The sequence below is a fragment of the Amblyraja radiata genome, chromosome 22 (genome assembly GCF_010909765.2).
Source record: "Amblyraja radiata isolate CabotCenter1 chromosome 22, sAmbRad1.1.pri, whole genome shotgun sequence".
Classification (NCBI taxonomy): Eukaryota; Metazoa; Chordata; class Chondrichthyes; order Rajiformes; family Rajidae; genus Amblyraja; species Amblyraja radiata.
This window is the reverse complement of record NC_045977.1, coordinates 20598565-20617257: the sequence shown is the minus strand read 5'-3', so window position 1 is coordinate 20617257 and position 18693 is coordinate 20598565. Positions and strand designations below refer to the sequence as shown.

The 18693-nt window shown below is 49.9% G+C and overlaps 1 protein-coding gene across 4 annotated transcripts in view; it reads left to right on the top strand.

Moving 5' to 3' along the window:
- The window catches only part of LOC116985669 (transformation/transcription domain associated protein), a 173802-nt gene extending 155345 nt beyond the window's left edge, over nucleotides 1-18457 (top strand). For all 4 annotated transcript variants that reach the window (XM_033040549.1, XM_033040552.1, XM_033040550.1 and 1 more), the window contains 6 exons: nucleotides 6951-7176; nucleotides 8056-8273; nucleotides 8838-9022; nucleotides 12864-13067; nucleotides 16604-16798; nucleotides 17464-18457. In XM_033040549.1, the coding sequence (XP_032896440.1) occupies nucleotides 6951-7176; nucleotides 8056-8273; nucleotides 8838-9022; nucleotides 12864-13067; nucleotides 16604-16798; nucleotides 17464-17748 (1313 nt within the window). In that variant the 3' untranslated portion in view covers nucleotides 17749-18457. The remainder of the gene's footprint in view (nucleotides 1-6950; nucleotides 7177-8055; nucleotides 8274-8837; nucleotides 9023-12863; nucleotides 13068-16603; nucleotides 16799-17463) is intronic.
- Nucleotides 18458-18693: the final 236 nt, after the last annotated feature.

Below are 18693 nucleotides of genomic sequence, written 5' to 3'. Positions count from 1 at the left end.
TGCTACCCAGTGGAAGGACAATGCATGATTACAATCGAACCGTCCACAGTGTACAGGTACACGATCAAGAGAATATTGTGAATAATATTTAGTGCAAGATAAAGCCAGTAAAGTCCGATCAAAGATAGTCTAAGGGACTCCAACGAGGTATATGGCAGTTCAGGACCGCTCTCTATTTGTTGATAACAGCTGACAAGCAACTGTCCCTGAATGTGGAGGTGTGCGATTTCACAATTCTGTACCTCCTGCCTGATGGGAGAGGGGAGAGGAGGGAATGACCGGGTAGGTCCTTGATTATGCTGGTGGCCTTGCCGAGGCAGCATGACATGTAGATGGAGTCAGTGGAATGGATGGTAGTTTGTCTGGGCTGTGTCTACAAGTCTCTGCAATTTCTTGGGGTTTTGGATGGTGCCAAACTAAGCTGTGATGCACCCCGATAAAATGCTTTTTATGGTGCATCTGTAGAAGTTGGTGAGAGTTGGGGACATGCCAAGCCTCCTAAGGACAGAGGCATTGGTGTCATTTCTTGGCCATTGCTGTGATGTGGCTGGGTCCAGGACAAGTAGTTGATCTTGGCATCAGTGTTTGGCGCATAGAAACATAGAAAATAGGTGCAGTAGGCCATTCGGCCCTTTGAGCCTGCACTGCCATTCAATATGATCATGGCTGATCATCCAACTCAGTATCCCATACCTGCCTTGTCCCTATACCCCCTGATCCCTTTAGCCACAAGGGCCACATCTAACTCCCTCTTAAATATAGCCAATGAACTGGCCTCAACTACCTTCCACAGATTCACCACTCTCTGTGTAAAAAGCAGTGGGTAGGCCTGCTGTTTTACTAGTCTTCCACTCTTATCTCCAGCAACCATCTCTGCCCTTTATGTGAGGAAGTTTCATCTAATCTCCCCTCTCTTTTAATGAAAGCTTTAATTTGATGAAGTGGCAAATTAGCTAATTAGAATTGCATAGAGTTACTTTCCGAGTTCTGCAAAAAGCAGATGGCAATTGAAAGACTAATTCTGTCCAATGATCCAAACTGTTTGTTTGTTAGCACTGTTTATTCATTACATCTCAAGACATAGACCATGGCACAGTCCAGCACAGGAACGTTCTGCCCGTGAACTTTGTAAATTGTCCCTAGTGTAGGACAGTGTTCTTGTACGGGGATCGCTGGTCGGCACACACTCAGTAGGCCGAAGGGCCTGTTTCCGTGCCGTATCCCTAAACTAAACACCATAAAGCTATGCACTGAAGTCTTTGACATTTCCACCTTCGTTGGAAAGATTCTGACTGTCTACCCTATCTGTATCTCTAATTTCAAATATGTCTCAGGTCTCCATTCAACTTGCAGCGTTCCAGAGAAAACATTATTCAGTTTGTCCATCCACTACTTATAGATAGTACCGTCTAACTCAGGCATCATTCTGGTAAACGCCTTCTGCACCCTCTCCAAAGCCTTCATATTTTCCCAGTAATGGCGCAACCAGAACTGCCTGACCCGCTGAGTTACTCCAGTACATTGTGTCCTTTCCTGTCACAGTTCTGTCCATTTAAAATGGTGCGTCAGACTTGGCCAAATCACAGGGAAGCTGGGGAACACAGTGGTGCAGAGATAGAGTCGCTGCTTTACAGCTCCAGAGAACCAAGTTCGATCCTGACTATGGGTGCTGTCTGTACGGAGTTTGTATATTCTCCCAGTGACCACGTGGGTTTTCACCGGGTGCTCCAGCTTCCTCCCACAGTCCAAAGACATGCGGGTTTGTAGGTTAATAGGCTTGCGTAAATTGTCCCTAGTCTGTAGGATAGTGCTAGTGTACAGTGATCGCTGGTCAGTATGGACTCGGTGGGCCGAAGGGCCTGTTTCCACGCTATATCTCTATAGTAAAGTCTGTTGTATTTTAGGCTCTGACATTTGTTCAGACATGTTTAAGAAAGAACTGCCGATGCTGGAACAATCGACAATCGAAAATTGCTCTAGACAAAAAATGCTGGAGAAACTCAGCGGGTGAGGTAGGATCTATGGAGAGAAGGGATAGGCGACATTTCGGGTCGAGTCAGACTCTTCAGACCCTTGTTCAGACGTGACCACTTGTTTTCATCCTCCAGCACACGTCTGCTACAGTTCAGCGTGTGCTCTCCTTCCTCTTGCCCGGAACATTCCTTGTGCATGAGTCCAGAAGTTTTGCTGCCCAGCTGTGGACATCTTTCGCAACCAAGCCTGGCAAGTGATCAGATGTCTCACTGACAATGAAACATTGCAAGGTTTCCAGTCGGGATCACTGGATGGTGATCAACACTGGCTGCCTCGACAGCCCTGGCACTCAGCGGTCTTATTCAGCAGCAAAACAAGTGCAGGTGCTGAATATCTGGCTCAGAAATAGGTGGAAATACTGAACAGGACCAGTTGCCGGTGGGGAACGAGAGGATTTGCGTTTCAGCTTCATTACCTTTACTTCGCTTTGGAGATACAGCGTGGAAACAGGCTTTTCGGCCCACCTAGTCCGCGCCAACCAGCAATCACCCCCGTACATTAGCACTATCCTACACTCGAGGGACAATTTACAGAGCCAATTAACCAACAAACCTGTACGTCTTTGGGGCGTGGGAGGAAACCGGAGCACCTGGAGAAAGCCCACGTGGGAATCACAGGGAGAACGTATAAACTCCATGCAGACAGCACCCGTAGTCAGGATCGAATCTGTGTCTTTGGCGTGTGGGGCAGCAACTCTACCGCTGCGCCACTGTGCCGTACCTTAAAGAAAGAACATTGGACAGTTCAGCAAAGGAACATTGTGGGTTCAAGGGGTTATTCCTGTGCTATTCTATGCTGTGTGAATCTCTGCCTTACTGATGCAGTTCACGAACCACTGGCTCAATCCCATCCCATCCACTTACCCTTCTGTTCCTGTCTCTTGCGTAATATCTCCGCTGCTTTGATGAAGTATTAATTGCCAGTTCCAAATGCTATTCCCATGCCGTGTAATTTTTAAATGAAACGGCCTCATCATTTTAAGTTTACAGTGCCGACAAAGAAAGCACGATGAAAGGCTTTGGAATCCAGGAGAAACTCTCTGCCAATCTGCTGCGTAAATCTTCAGCAACCCCTTGAAGTGAGAGGGAGGGTTTAATAATAACCCGGTGATGGGGCTTTATTGTTCTATAGAGAAGCAGATTTTGCTTGTGATACTTTATTATATCGAGACTTTATTCTTTATAATGACAAAAAATTAAAAATAATTTTGTTTAGAGACAAAGCCTGGCAAAAGGCCCTTCGGCCCACCATGTCCGCATCGACTGATGTTTGCCTGTACACTAGCACTATCCTACACACTAGAGACAATTTACAATTAACTTACAAACCTGAACTTTAGACTTTTGAGATACAGTGTGGATACAGGCCATTCGGCCCACTGAGTCAGCACCAACCAATGATCGCCCATATACTATCCTACACGCTGGGGACAATTTACAGCAGCCAGTTAACCTCTAATGCTGCACATCTTTGGAGCGTGGGTGGAAACCGGAGCATCCAAGGAGAACCCACGCAGGTCACGGGGAAAACGTACAAACTCCATGAGTACAGACAGACCCACGGTCCGGATCAAACCCGTGTCTCCGGCGCTGTAATCCAGCAACTCTCTCGCTGTGCCACCGTGCTGCCCTTTGTAGAGTAATTGGCCTCTGTAAACTGCCCCTCGTTGTTGGGAGTAGAGAGGAAAATAGGATGATGTAGAGCCAGTGTGAATGGGCGGGCAGTGTGGACTCGGTGCTGTATCTGTATCCGTGCTTTATCTCTAATACTAAAACGAAAACGCAGTTAGTGTTTCTGTTTGAACTGTCTTTCCACTGGAGCCAGTGGGTGGTGTGTGCAGCCGTACCAGACGTAATACTTGGTGCGTTATCAGCCGACGCTTCTCCTAAGTGTCAGGAACGAGCACAGAAATGAAAAATGACAGCTAGAAAATGAGGAAAAGCAATTAGAAGCACAAGCGTAGCTGGGAGCGTAGCTTGAAACTGAAACTTCCCCCAATCAGTGTGCTGCCATGCTCTCAGTCTGCTGCTTGGCAGCTAGGAGTGGGGGCCCTTCCCACCCCAGGGACTGAGCAAACAGAGGAGCTGAGCGCACTCTCTGGAGGGGAGCCAGGAACCGTGACGTTGACCTACATAGCCGGTGCACATTTTCCGTGATGCACTCTCCGAGGCACAACAATGGCATGACAGCGGGTTTTGAGCCATGTGATTGAATGTAATGAACGCTGGCCAATCCAGCAGAGAAATAATGGCAAAGTGGTTTGCACGTGAGGTGATTGTTCAGAAATCACACGGGCTTCAACTATAAATAATCGTGATGTTTTGTCCCCCCCCCTCCTCCATCTCATTCAGGAGACAGTTTGCTAACGTTAGAATATTTGCTCGACTTGCTGTGAAATTCCTGCACTTGCCTGGGCTGCCCTTTTGTTTCTGTACACAGTTCGCTTTTAGGGGATTTTATTGCCCGACCTTTTGTCCGCTCTTGATTTGAATCAAACTGATCGGTGACGTTTTAGGTCAGGATCCTTCTTCAGACAAAAAAAGGTGTTTGATAGGGAGAGAAGAGGAAAAGTGAAATGTAAAGCCAGAGGGAGGGATGCAGATGAATTGGACAGGGAGAAAGTGAGATAACATTGAAATAGGGGACTTGGCAAAAAGGAGATGAGTGACCGTGCAGCTCTGCAGGACATTGTCTAAACACTTCAACCAGTCAACCTTCTAGTTTAGGGTCATTTAATTTCTGTACTTAGTGCTCATAAATGCAAAGGCCAGATCTGCCTCGCAGCGCCAGAGAACCCAGTTCGATCGCGACCTCGGGTGCTGTCTGTGTGTGCAGTTTTGCACGTTCTTCCTGTGACCTGTCCAGCAGAGTAGTGCCATACCCCCGATCCTCGATTAGCAAGTGTACAGAAATAGTCTGCTGAGCCCGCATGCAAGAGGCGCCGTGTTCTGGAGCCATTTTCAAAGTCAACGCTCCAGTTCTTATGAGCGGTGCCCGTTCCAGACAAACCCCAGGCTGCTGCGGGGCCTCCAGCCGTCTCCTCCCTTGGACTCCAGTTCAGCAAATCCATGCTTTAATTATCTTGCCAGACCGTTGAATCGAAGGAATGTGGCTTCACGCCAAGAACACACTGATTCATTAACGAAGACTCAAGAAACTGCAGAAGCTGGAATCTTGGGCAACGGTGTATACTGCTGGAGGAATTTAGCGGGTCAGGCAGCATCTGTGGGGGGAATGGACAGGCGACCATTTTGGGTCGGGACCCTTCTTCAGACTCACTGGAGTAGGTGGGAGACAGCTGGAAAAAATGTCTGGGAGCGGGACAAAGACTGGGAAGTGATAGGTGGATACGTGAGGGAGGTTTGATTGTCACATGGATGGAGTAAGTAACAAAGGCTAGAGATGAAAAGGAGACAAACGGGCGTTAGATGAGAAGAGAAGTGAAATATAAAGTGTGAGGGAGGGGGATATAGAGTCATACAGCATGGAACCAGGCCCTTCGGCCCAACTTGTCCATACCGACAAAGATGCCCCATCTACACGTCCCACCTGCCCATGGTTGGCCCATATCCTCCACAACTTTCCCATCCATGTACCTTTCCAAATTATTTTAAATCTTATTGTAGTACCTGCCTCCACTACCTCCTCCAGCAGCTCCTTACATACCATCCCACCCACCACCCGCCACCCTATGTGTGGAAAAGTTAACCCTCAGGTTCCCATAGAATCTTTTCCCCCTCACCTTAAACCTCTGGTTCTCGATTCCCCTACTCTGGGCAAGAGATTATGTGTCTAGCTGATGTATTCCCTTCATGATTTTGTACACCTCTATAAGATCACCCTTCACCCTCCTGCTTTGCAGTTAGACCAGTTTAGTTTAGTGCGGAAACAGGCCCTTCGGCCCACTGTGCTGATCAGCGGTCCCGCACATTAACATGACATATGATGAAAGAATGGGTCGACTGGGCTTGTATTCACTGGAACTTAGAAGGATGAGGGGGAATCTTATAGAAACATATAAATTTCTTGAAGGATTGGACAGGTTCGATGCAGGAAAAATGTTCCTGATGTTTGGGGAGTCCAGAACCGGGGGGTTGAATAAGGGGTAGGCCATACAGGACTGAGATGAGGAAAAATGTCTCCACCCAGAGAATTAAAGATGTGCAGTGGCCGTCTGTAAGTTTCCCCTGGTGTGTTGGGAGTGGATGCAAAAGTGGGATAATGTAGAACTGGTGCGAATGGGTGATCGATGGTCGGCATAGACCTTGTGGGCCGAAGGGCCTGTTTCCATGCTGTATCTCTAAACTAAAATAAACCCGGATGCTGTCTGTGTGTGGAGTTTGCACGTACTCCCCGCGACCCCATGGGCCCTCTCCGGATACTCCGGTTTCCCACATCCCGAAGGTGTGCGGGTTTGTAGCTTAACTGTCTTCAGTAAAATTGCCTCTGGTGTGTCGGGAATGGATGCGAGTGGGATGGCATGGAACTGATATGAACAGATGATCGATGGTCGGCGTAGACTCACTGGGCTGAAGAACCTGTTTCTCTGCTGTAACTCTAAAGTGAACTAAACCCGGGTTCGATCCTGACCTCGGGTGCTCTGTGTGTGGAGTTTGCACGTTCTCCCTGCGACCGCGTGGGTTTCCCTACTAAACTAAACTAAACATGACCGCAAACGGCTGTGGAGGCCAAGTCAGTGGATATTTTTATGGCAGAGATTGACAGATTCTTGATTAGTACGGGTGTCGTGAGTTATGGGGAGAAGGCCGGAAAATGGGGTTGCGAGGGAGAGATAGATCAGCCATGATTGAATGGCGGAGTAGACGTGATGAGCCGAATGGCCTAATACTGCTCTTGCAACATAAACTAAAGCTATATCTGGCTGCTGTCTGATGCTTGTCCTTTCCATTGTCCAGATTTTGACTTCAGTGTGCCGGGTTCGATGAAGCTTCACAATCTCATCTCCAAGCTGAAGAAATGGATAAAGATCCTGGAAGCAAAAACCAAGCAGCTCCCTAAATTCTTCCTGATTGAGGAGAAGTGTCGGTTTCTCAGTAACTTCTCGGCACAGACGGCAGACGTGGAGATCCCGGGAGAGTTCCTCATGCCCAAGCCGACGCATTATTACATTAAGATCGCACGGTGAGTGGACGACAGAATGCTTGCAACATTTGCTGTCGCGTTTTACATTTACAAAACTTTCTTTTCATCCGTGTTTTTAAAAAAAAAACAACAATTTTCTAGCGTGTAGGGAGAGGGTGAGAAAGTGAGATGACACAGAACTAGCGTGCACGGGTGATCGATGGTCTGCGTGGACCCCGTGGGCCGAAGGGCCTGTTTCGGTATTGTATCGCCAAAAAGAAAATACAGCACATTACAGCTCGAAGATCGACACAAAATGCTGGAGCAACTCAGCGGGTCAGGCAGCATCTCTGGAGAACATGGATAGGTGACATTTCGGGTTGGAGCCCTTCTTCAGACCCAGAGATGCGGCTTGACCCGCTGAGTGACCAAGAGTCTAGGACCAGAGGCCACAGCCTCAGAACGAAAGGATGTACCTTTAGAAAGGAGATGAGGAGGAATTTCTTTAGTCAGTGGATGGTGAATCTGTGGAATTCATGTCCAAGTCAATGGATATTGTTAAGGCGGAGATTGACAGATTCTTGATTAGTAAAGATGTCAGGGGTTCTAGGGCAAGGGCAGGAGAATAGGGTTGAGAGGGAAAGATAGATCAGCCACGATTGAATGGCAGAATAGACTTGATGGGCTGAATGGCCTAATTCTGCTCTGAGAACTCATGGACTTACCCCAGCATTTTGTATGTATCTTCGGTATAAACCAGCATCTGCTGTTCCTTCCAACACAATGTTCAATGTCTGGTCAATGTTACAGGATGGCTGTAGAACTCAATGGTTCAATAGTGCGTTATTTTCACATGTAACTAGGTACAGTGAAATGTTTCTTGCCACAGTAATGTGTCTTTATGTTCTGGTCTGAATATCGCCTATTTGTTTGCACCAGGTTCATGCCGAGAGTGGAGATTGTACAGAAGCACAACACAGCGGCCCGCCGGCTCTACATCCGCGGTCACAACGGCAAGATCTACCCCTACCTGGTGATGAACGACGCCTGCCTGACCGAGTCTCGGCGGGAGGAGCGCGTTCTGCAGCTGCTGCGGCTGCTGAACCCCTGTCTGGAGAAGAGAAAGGAGACCACAAAGCGACACCTCTTCTTCACAGGTACTGCAGCCTGCAGTGTCATTACTGCCCCTGTAGGTTGACTGACCTCGGCAAATTCCCCCAGCGCCTAGGGAATGGATGAGAATGTGAGATTAGAAGAACTAATGTGAACGGGTGATCGATGGTCAGCATGGACTTGGTGGGCAGAAGGGCCTGTTTCCATGATGTATCTCAGGAACCTTGTCATATTTGTATTCTGGGGATGACCTTATAATGAGATGCAGCTAGTAACTATGAGATAATGGTTTGGTGATGTTGATTGCTATTATTTATTGAGCAGCATTTTTACATTAAGTGAGATTCTTAGTGTGTGTGTGTGTGTGTGTCTGGGTGGGCCTGTGTGTGTGTGTGTGTGTGTGTGTGTGTGTGTGTGTGTGTGTGCCTGTGTGTGTGTGTGTGTGTGTGTGGGCCTGGGCCTGGGTGTGTGTGTCTGGGTGTGTGGGCCTGTGTGGCTGTGTGGGCCTGTGTGTGGAGCTGTGTGCATGTGTATAGTGTGGTGAGTGCTGCTCATAGTTGCTTTGGCCTGGTGTCCAGCCTGTGACTGCTGTCTGTTTTCTCACCCAGTGCCACGTGTGGTCGCAGTCTCCCCTCAGATGCGGCTGGTTGAAGACAATCCTTCTTCGCTTTCCCTCGTGGAGATCTACAAGCAGCGCTGCGCCAAGAAGGGCATTGAGCATGACAACCCAATATCCCGCTACTACGACCGGCTGGCCACCGTACAGGCCAGAGGGACCCAAGCCAGTCATCAGGTACCACATTCATCACAGGGGCTAGTCTTGTCAGAGAAGTCATTGTTAATTCACAGAGAAGTCATTGTTAATTCACTTACATACACAATAGCCAATAGGTGCAGGAGTAGGACATTCGGTCCTTCGAGCCAGCACCGCCATTCACTGTGATATGGGCCAAGCACGGGCAGGTGGGACTAGTATAGATGGGACATGTTGGTTGGTGTGGCCAAGTTGGGCCGAAGGTGCTGTTCCTGTGCTGTATGACTCTCTGAGTCTAAATGAAGGTGAATAGTCTGAATATCGAGTTGGTAATAATAATAATAATGGATGGGATTTATATAGCGCCTTTCTAATACTCAAGGCGCTTTACATCGCATTATTCATTCACTCCTCAGTCACACTCGGTGGTGGTAAGCTACTTCTGTAGCCACAGCTGCCCTGGGGCAGACTGACGGAAGCGTGGCTGCCAATCTGCACCTACGGCCCCTCCGACCACCACCAATCACTCACACACACTCACACACATTCACACACAGGCAAAGGTGGGTGAAGTGTCTTGTCCAAGGACACAACGACAGTATGCACTCCAAGCGGGATTCGAACCGGCTACCTTCCGGTTGCCAGCCGAACACTTAGCCCATTGTGCCATCTGTCGTCCCGATGGTAGATACAGTTACAGCTAAAGATTGGATTGTGTTTAACAGCCTAAGGTGATGAAAGAAAGACTTGGATAGGAATTGTGAAAGAATTGCGGGAACTATTGCAATGTTTAAGAAACATTTGAACAGGTGCGTGGATAGGATAAGTTTAGTGGGATATGGGCCAAAAAAACAGGCAGGTGGGACTAGTTTAGATGGGGCATGTGGGCAAGTAGGGCCGAAGGGCCTGTTTCCATGCTGTCTGACTAATTATTTGATATTAGGATTCTGTTATTATGCTGCCGTGCAGGCGACCTGTTGGAGAAGTTGGTTATATCAAAGTTGGAATGAGCAACTTTGAATGAAGGGGAAATGGACCTTGAATATGGAAATAAGAATAATGGAAGGTTTTGAGTTGCATTGCTACGCTTGCACGTTGAAAAGTGATGATTCAACCAGATTGATTAATGTGGGACCTTGGTCTGTCAACGGGGCAGGGAGCAAGGACGGCTATAATGAGAAAAATAATAAACCATAGATGCATAATCCAGGCGTTGTAAGGCATTTGGAGTTAGATGTTGATGGGACCAGATTGTAAAGGAGGGGCGGGAGGAGGGGAGGGAAGGGGAGGGAGTGGGGGGTAATATAACGACAGGCGTGATATCAGACTGCAAAGGACCACACTTGATTAAGGAGTGCCCTGATCAGTGACCTTCAGAGAGGAGTGAATGCCTGGCAATTGTGTGATAAGATTATGGGTTGATTGAAATATTACCCTCTCCTCCTGGTGGAGAGAGACTGTAGCTTGCAGCCCATCAATTACATTCCTCGTGATATTCGGCAATGAATCACAGTGTTCAGCACTGGCCCTGGTTTCAAAGTCACAGGTCCCCCAGCAGTGAGTGCCGGTGGTATTTCACTGCCTTTCTTTCCCCCTCGGTTCATTCTCCACCCGCCGAAGGCCGGCACTGTGGCACAGCTGGTAGAGCTGCTGCCTCGCCACGCCGGGGACCCGGGTTCAATCCTGACCTCGGGGGCTGTGTGTGTGTGTGTGTGTGTGGAGTTTGCAGGTGTGTTTGGTTTGCACGCTCTCCCTGAGACCGCGTTAGTCTCCTCTGGGTGCTGTATCTCTAAACTAAATTGAATCGGCACTGTGGCACAGCTGGCAGAGCCACTGCCTCACCACGCTGGAGACCCGGGTTCAATCCTGACCTCCGGGGCTGTGTGTGTGTAGGTGTGTGTGTGTGTGTGTGTGTGTGTGGAGTTTGCACGTTCCCCCAGTGACACCTTGTGTTTCCTCCGGGTGCTCCCGTTTCCTCCCACGTCTCAAACATGCGTGGGTTTTCGAGTTAATCGGCCCTCTGTAAATTGCCCCCAGTGTGCAGGGAGTGGATGCGAAAGTGGGATAACATAGAACTAGTGTGAATGGGTGATCGATAGACGGCGTGGGCTCAGTGGGCCGAAGGGCCTGTTTCCCTGCTGTGTCTCTAGTCTAAAGTATGATTCTCAAAGAGCAGCAAGGTTCAATCTAACAGCATACTTCAAGGAGTTCAGGAGTCTTGGAGTCACGATCCTCTGCGAATGCTAAACAAAACAATGATCACTGTGATCTGCATCAACGGTGTGGGAGATGCTGTAGATCACAGGCTGAAGACCTTCATGTACAGCGGAGCAGGGAACAGTGAGTGATGGTTTAGTTTCGTTTCATTTAGTTCTCCCTGCTCTTTGAGAATCATACTTTGGCGATAGAGCATGGAAACAGGCCCTTCGACCCACTGAGCCGGTGCTGACCAGAGATCACCCTCGCACTATCCTACACGCTAGGGACAATTTACACTTTTACTGAAGCCAGTTAACCTGCAAACCTGGAGTGTGGAGGAGATCGGAGCACCCGGGGATAACCCACGTGGCCACAGGGTGAACATACAAACTCCATATGGGCAGCACCTGTGGTCAGGATCGAGCCCGGGTGTCTGGCGCTGTCAGGCGCCCGCACTACCCGCTGCGCCACAGTGCTGCCCCCAATCAGGCCAATGTTGTCATGTAGGTTTCTAGGTTAATTGGCCTTTGATAAAATTGCCCCCAGTGTGTCAGGAGTGGGTGAGAAAGTGAAATAACATACAATTAACGTGAACGAGTGATCGATGGTCGGCCTGGACTCGATGGGCCAAAGGGCATGTTTCCATGTTGTATCTTTAAAATAAAAACTAAACTTGAATCACTGGACTGTTGATCATATATGTTTTAGAGTGGAACTGCGTTCTATACTGTTAAAACAAAAATGTTGTGCCTTTTTAAGTTTTTCTTGTGTGTTTTTTTCCTGATTTGAGGTTTGGACAAAGTGCCTCTTGAAGCCCCATGTACAATTGCACATCTGTCTCACTGCGTGCGGTGTGGCATTTAGCGCTGTCGTTAAACCAGAGCTGTGTGCGAGCATTTCCAGTGTGCATGTGCCTTTGCGGGGAGTGGGGGTTTGTGCTTCATCGGTGGGGAGTTGGTTTGGGGCGGGAGGGGTAACCAGTGTGGAAAAATAATTTAAACTACAAAAAAAGCAAACCGGAGTATACACTGGGGAAACCAGTAATATACTATCTCCATAGAAAGGAACGGATGGTCCGAAAGGTTATTTAGCAAACCATCCTATCACCAACTAGAGAGTGGTCCAGAGCTACTATCTCCCTCACTGGAGACCAACGGACTATCTTTAATCGGACTTTACTGGACTTTATCTTGCAGTAAACGTTATTCCCTTTATCCTGTATCTGTACACTGTGGACGGCTCGATTGTAATCATGTACTGTCTTTCCGCTGACTGCATGTCCTGACTGACGGATAGCACGCCACAAAAACGCTTTTCACTGTACTTCGGTTCACGTGACAACAAACTAAACTTCACTAAATTCATAAGTCCTCGGAGTAGAATTAGGCCATTCGGCCCATCGTCTACTCTGCCATTCCATCATGGCTGATCTATCTTGCCATCTAAACCCCATTCCCCTGCCTTCTCCCCAAAACACCTGAAATAGGTTAATGATGTAAATTAATTGTATAGGTTGTCTGCCGTTCCCTCCCCAGACGTTGCCTGACCCGCTGAGTTCCTCCAGCACTCGGTGTTTTGTTCAGGAGTCTAGGATCTGTAGTTGCTGGTGTCTCTCTGTGTCCGTTGCTTGTGCGTGAGGGGCCACCGCACTGAACGACATGTCCCGCTGTCTTGCCTGCAGGTTCTGCGTGACATCCTGAAGGAGGTGCAGGGTAACATGGTGCCTCGGAGCATGCTGAAGGAATGGGCGCTGCACACATTCCCCAACGCCACCGACTACTGGACCTTTCGCAAGATGTTCACCATTCAGCTGGCCCTCATCGGCTTCGCGGAGTTTGTCCTCCACCTGAATCGCCTTAACCCGGAGATGCTGCAGATTGCACAGGTATGAGGGGTCCCCCCACCCGAGATGGCACCTTGCTTTGGCTTAGTTTGATTTAGTTTGGTTTGGTTTAATAGCGCAGAAACAGGCCCTTCGTCCCACCGAGTCCCTGCCAACTAGTGATCACCCCGTACACTAGCACTATCCCACACACTAGGGCCAATTTACAACTTTTACCAAAGCCAATTAACGTACAAACCTGCACGTCTTTGGAGTGTGGGAGGAAACCGGAGCACCCGGAGAAAACCCACACGGTCACAGGGAGATATACAAACTCCGTAGTCAGGATCGAACCTGGGTCTCTCGCACTGTACGGCAGCAACTCGACCACTGTGCCACTATGCCGCCCCCAACGAGGGGTCCCGACCCAAAATGTCACCTATCAATGTTCTCTAGAGATGCTGCCGCTGAGTTACTCCAGCACATTGTGTCCTTTTTGGTAGTCCAGCATCTGCAGTTCCTTCTGTCCCTCCTTGCTATATCCACTGCCTTGTCAATGGTGCTTTAAGAAGGAACTGCAGATGCTGGAAAATTGAAGGTAGACAAAAGTGCTGGAGAAACTCTGCGGGTGCGGCAGCATCTAAGGAGCGAAGGAAATAGGCAACGTTTCGGGCCGAAACCCTTGGGTTTCGGCCCGAAACGTTGCCTATTTCCTTCGCTCCTTAGATGCTGCCGCACCCGCTGAGTTTCTCCAGCACTTTTGTGCACCTTGTCAATGGTGCGATGTGTCTGTATTGTCACGTACCTCGATACAGTGCAATTCTTATTCTTGCCTACAGTTCAATACAAAGACCGTAGAACAGTGCAGGTGATCGATGGTCAGCCCGGACTCGGATGGGCAGACGGGCCTGTTTCCATGCTATATCTCTAAACTAAACTAAACACGAATTGACTATTCTTACACTACAGTTGTGGCACTCGTACCTAGGCATCAACCTATGTAATCAAGGAATATGGGGGGGAAAAGCAGGAACGGGGGAGGGGGCACTGATCTTGGATGATCACCCATGATCGAAGGCCGAATGGCCTACTCCTGCACCTATATTCTATGTCTATGTTTCTACGATTGTGCTGATGTTTAGTATGATTTTACTGGCACAGATAGGATAATAATAATAATAATGGATGGGATTTATATAGCGCCTTTCTAATACTCAAGGCGCTTTACATCGCATTATTCATTCACTCCTCAGTCACACTCGGTGGTGGTGAGCCACTTCTGTAGCCACAGCTGCCCTGGGACAGACTGACGGAAGCGTGGCTGCCAATCTGCGCCTACGGCCCCTCCGACCACCACCAATCACTCACACACATTCACACACAGGCAAAGGTGGGTGAAGTGTCTTGCCCAAGGACACAACGACAGTATGCACTCCAAGCGGGATTCGAACCAGCTACCTTCCGGTTGTCAGCCGAACACTTAGCCCATTGTGCCATCTGTCGTCCCAATCTGGGTAGACAGTCAGAACATTTTTCAGCATGGAAAGAGGACCTTCGGCCCGCCGTGCTGACCATCGATCACCTATTCACGCCAACTCTATTTAACCCGCTTTCGCATCCACATCCTATATACTAGGGGCACTTTAGAGGCCTATTAACCCGAACCATCCTATCAACAAGTGGAGAGTGGTCCTGATTTACTATCTACATCATTGGAGACCCTCGAACAATCTTTAATTAGACTGACTATACTGGACCTTATCTTGCACTAAACGTTGTTCTCTACACTGTGGACGGCTCGATTGTAATCATGTCTTTCCTCTGACCGGTTAGCACGCAACACTGTACCTTGGTACACGTGACAATAAACTAAACTAAACTATCTTTGGGATGTGGGATGAAACCATAGCAGAGATAGGGTAGACAGTCAGACCTTTTTCCCAGAATAGAAATATATTGAAGGTGAGAGGGGGAAAGTTGAAAGGAGCTGTATGTCTATCATCACAGGCTGTTTCATTGTACAGGTCCTCCACTGATTTTCCCACAACACGTCCTTTAATCTGGTCCTTTAATCTGGTCAAAATTACGAGAGCGCACTAGAACCCCCCCCCCCCCCCCAGGAGTTCCCCCGGAAATGTGGCACCTAGGCCGGGTGAGGCGACAGATCTCAACCTCATCGGGACTTCCGCGGCCAATCGGCGCGTCGATTTTGCCCCCTGTGGCCGGGGTTCTGGAACTCTTGCCCGGCCAGAGCCGGCAGGTCCGTTCTCATGGTCAACTTTGCCGCCGTTATCGCGCGCCCCCACCCCCGCCCCGGCGGCCGAGGTGGACCGTTCCGGTTCCACTGGACTCCTGTTGGAGGCCGTGATCTCCGTCTGTCCGGCAAAACGGATAATCCAGAAAGGCTCCGGAACCAAGGGGTGCCATAACAACGACGGTGAACCTGCATTAGCACAGCCCCCGAATCCCACTCCTCCCTGCATTCACTGCCACCTGTTCTACAGTAGCTGCCAGTCTACACTGAAAGTCCACCACAGACGAGTTTTTAATCAATACAGTGCAAGGCACTGCTTATCCAATCGAGGAGGATCAGTGCACTAAATGGTTAGCTGCCCGCTCCTCTCCTTGTAACAGAAATGTCAATAATTTTCATTTTATAAGAAGTAACTAAACTGATGGAAATCTCCAGTGATCAATGTGAGCTGGTGTCTTTATTTCAAATCGCAGTTGTGATCCAGCTTCATCGCTCTTAATCCACTGAATCCCACCGATTAAACACTTACAACGAATCGATCAGCCAAAAGATGGTTTCGGACTTCTAGGATGCTCAGGGTTACGGAACAGTTCCTTCCATTGTCTTTAGACTTTAGAGATACAGCGTGGACACAGGCCCTTCGGCCCACTGAGTCCTGCTGACAAGCGATCACCCCGTACATTAGCATTATCCCACACACCAGGGACAATTTACAGAAACTAATTAATAATCCACAAACCTGTACGTCCTGTGTGGGAGGAAAGTGGAGCACCAGGAGAAAGCCCACGCGGTCACGGGGAGAACGTACAAACTCCGTACAGACAGCACCCGTAGTCAGGATTGAACCCCGTGTCTCTGGAGCTGTAAGGCAGCAACTCTACCGCTGCGCCACCGTGCCGCACCGACGTGAGGTATTTGTTTGAAAGAGGAACGCAGCATTATGTGAAGAAAATTGAACAGAGAACAGTACAGCACAGGAGCAGGCCCTTCTGCCCACAATGTCCGTGCCAAACATGATACCAACTTCAACTAATCTACCCTTCACGTGACCCATATCCACAACTGTCACCATAGCTGACGTCCAAGGCTAACTTTGCGAGCCGGTATCTCGGCCCTCTGGCAGCCTAGTCAGACCATTCCGGTACCGTTGGTCCCCTCTCGGAGGCCATGATCTTGGTCCGGCAAAACGAAAAATCCGGCAAGGCTGTGAATCCAAGGGTGCCAGAGAATCGGTGTTGGACCTGTACAGTATTTGCTGTTTTTGCTGTGTGTGTGTGTGTGTGTGTGGGTGTCCGTGTCTGTATGCGTGTGCATGTGCGGGTTCTGACGTATTGATGTGTTGCAGGACACGGGGAAGCTGAACGTTGCCTACTTCAGGTTTGACATCAACGACTCCACGGGTGATCTAGATGCCAATCGCCCCGTGCCCTTCCGGCTCACGCCAAACATCTCCGAGTTCCTCACCACCATCGGTGTCTCCGGCCCCCTCACCGCCTCCATGATCGCCGTCGCTAGGTGCTTTGCTCAACCCAACTTCAAGGTAAGCCTCGTGCCCTCCTCACTTGCTTCCCCCCTCACTTGCTTCCCCCTCTCTTCCTTCCCCCTCACTTCCTTCCCCCCTTACTTCCTTCCCCCCCTCACTTCCTTCCCCCCTCACTTCCTTCCCCCCCTCACTTCCTTCCCCCCCTCACTTCCTTCCCCCCCTCACTTCCTACCCCCCTCTCTTCCTTCCCCCTCTCTTCCTCCCCCCCTTCCTTCCTCCCCTCTCTTCCCCCTCTCCATCAACCCCCCTCTCGTCCCCCCTCCCCTCTCTCTTTTCCCCCTTCTCTCTCCCCCTCTTGTCTCTCTCTCTCTCTCTCTCTCCCCATCCTCCATTACCCCAACTGAAACAAATCTGTGGTGTGTCGGGGCAGTCAGATGGCCAACGTTTCTGCTTAGCAACCCGCCACATTTAATCTTCTCTTTGCTGAAGCTTTCTGCGTTGTTGGTGGGATGCTAGGGTTGTCAGAATCGCTCGCAGTGCCCCCCCCCCCCCTCTTCACTAGCCACAGACCCTCGTGCAACACCGAGTCTAACCATGTAACCCCCTCTCCCCGTGTAACACACTGTCTCCCCATGTAACACACTGTCTCCCCATGTAACACACTGTCTCCCCGTGTAACACACTGTCTCCCCGTGTAACACACTGTCTCCCCTGGGCCGCAGGTGGACGGCATCCTGAAGGCGGTGCTGCGTGACGAGATCATCGCCTGGCACAAGAAGACGCAGGAGGACACGTCGTCACCACTGTCGGCAGCCGGGCAGCCCGAGAACATGGACAGCCAGCAGCTGGTGTCACTGGTGCAGAAGGCAGTGACCGCCATCGTCACCCGCCTACACAGCCTGGCCCTGTTTGAGGGCGGAGAGAGCAAGGTCAGCACGCTGGTGGCTGCTGCCAACAGCCTGGACAATCTGTGCCGCATGGACCCAGCCTGGCACCCCTGGCTCTAGACCACCCCCCCTCACCCCACCCTGTGCCCATTGCCCTGCAACACCCAGCCTGGCACCCCGGATCAAGACCCTCCCCTCTTACCCCACCCCGTGCCCACTGGCCTCCGTGGACCCAGCCTGGCACCCCTGGCTCTAGACCCCCCCTCTCACCCCACCCCTTCCTTGCCCCTCCTCTCTCCGGGAGGAAGGAGAAGGGAGAGGGGCAGGGAAAGGGAGTGGAGAGGAGAGGAAAGACAAGCACATGAGCGGCAGAGGGAACAGTTACCCCTTCGAATGTCGGCTTAAATGCCAGGCAGGTATTGAAAGCAAAGAGGAGTGGGGGGGAGGTGAGAGGGAGTAAAGCAAACAGGTTTACTTCAAAGCTGGCACACAAATGGGAACAAACTGGGGTAGGGTTAGAGAAAGAGTGAGTGAGCGAAAGTGAGACAGAGAGTGAGAAAGAGAGAGAGAGAGAGAGAGAGAGAGAGAGGGGGTGAATCACAGGGTCCAAATCACTGGAGCTTGAAGTCGGTGCCACTTGTCATGTCCACAGTATTCTTCCATGGTCTGTAAGTTTCAAGGAGAATTTGAATGAACAGAGGGACAGAGCTGTAGAAGAAGCAGTGTGTAAAATGCAGGCAGCTAACTCCCTGGTTCCAGAGTCAAGGTGCTTTTTTACAGTAGCGTACTAACGCTGAGAGGAGGCGTTGCAGCTTGGGAGGACTGCCGTGGGAGGACTGCCGTGGGAGGACTGCCGTGGGAGGACTGCCGTGGGAGGACCAGCGGCCAGTGGGCCTGTCTGCTACAGACCGGCAGCTGAATGTTGGAGTTGGCTGCTTTTATTTTAATTTTCCTCCTTGTAGCATTCTGTAGAAAGAGAGGGTGCGTCGTTCGTTCATTCATTCCCGAGTGGGAACGGTCGTGGGGATTATCAGCGTAAAACACAAAGTGCTGGAGGAACTCAGC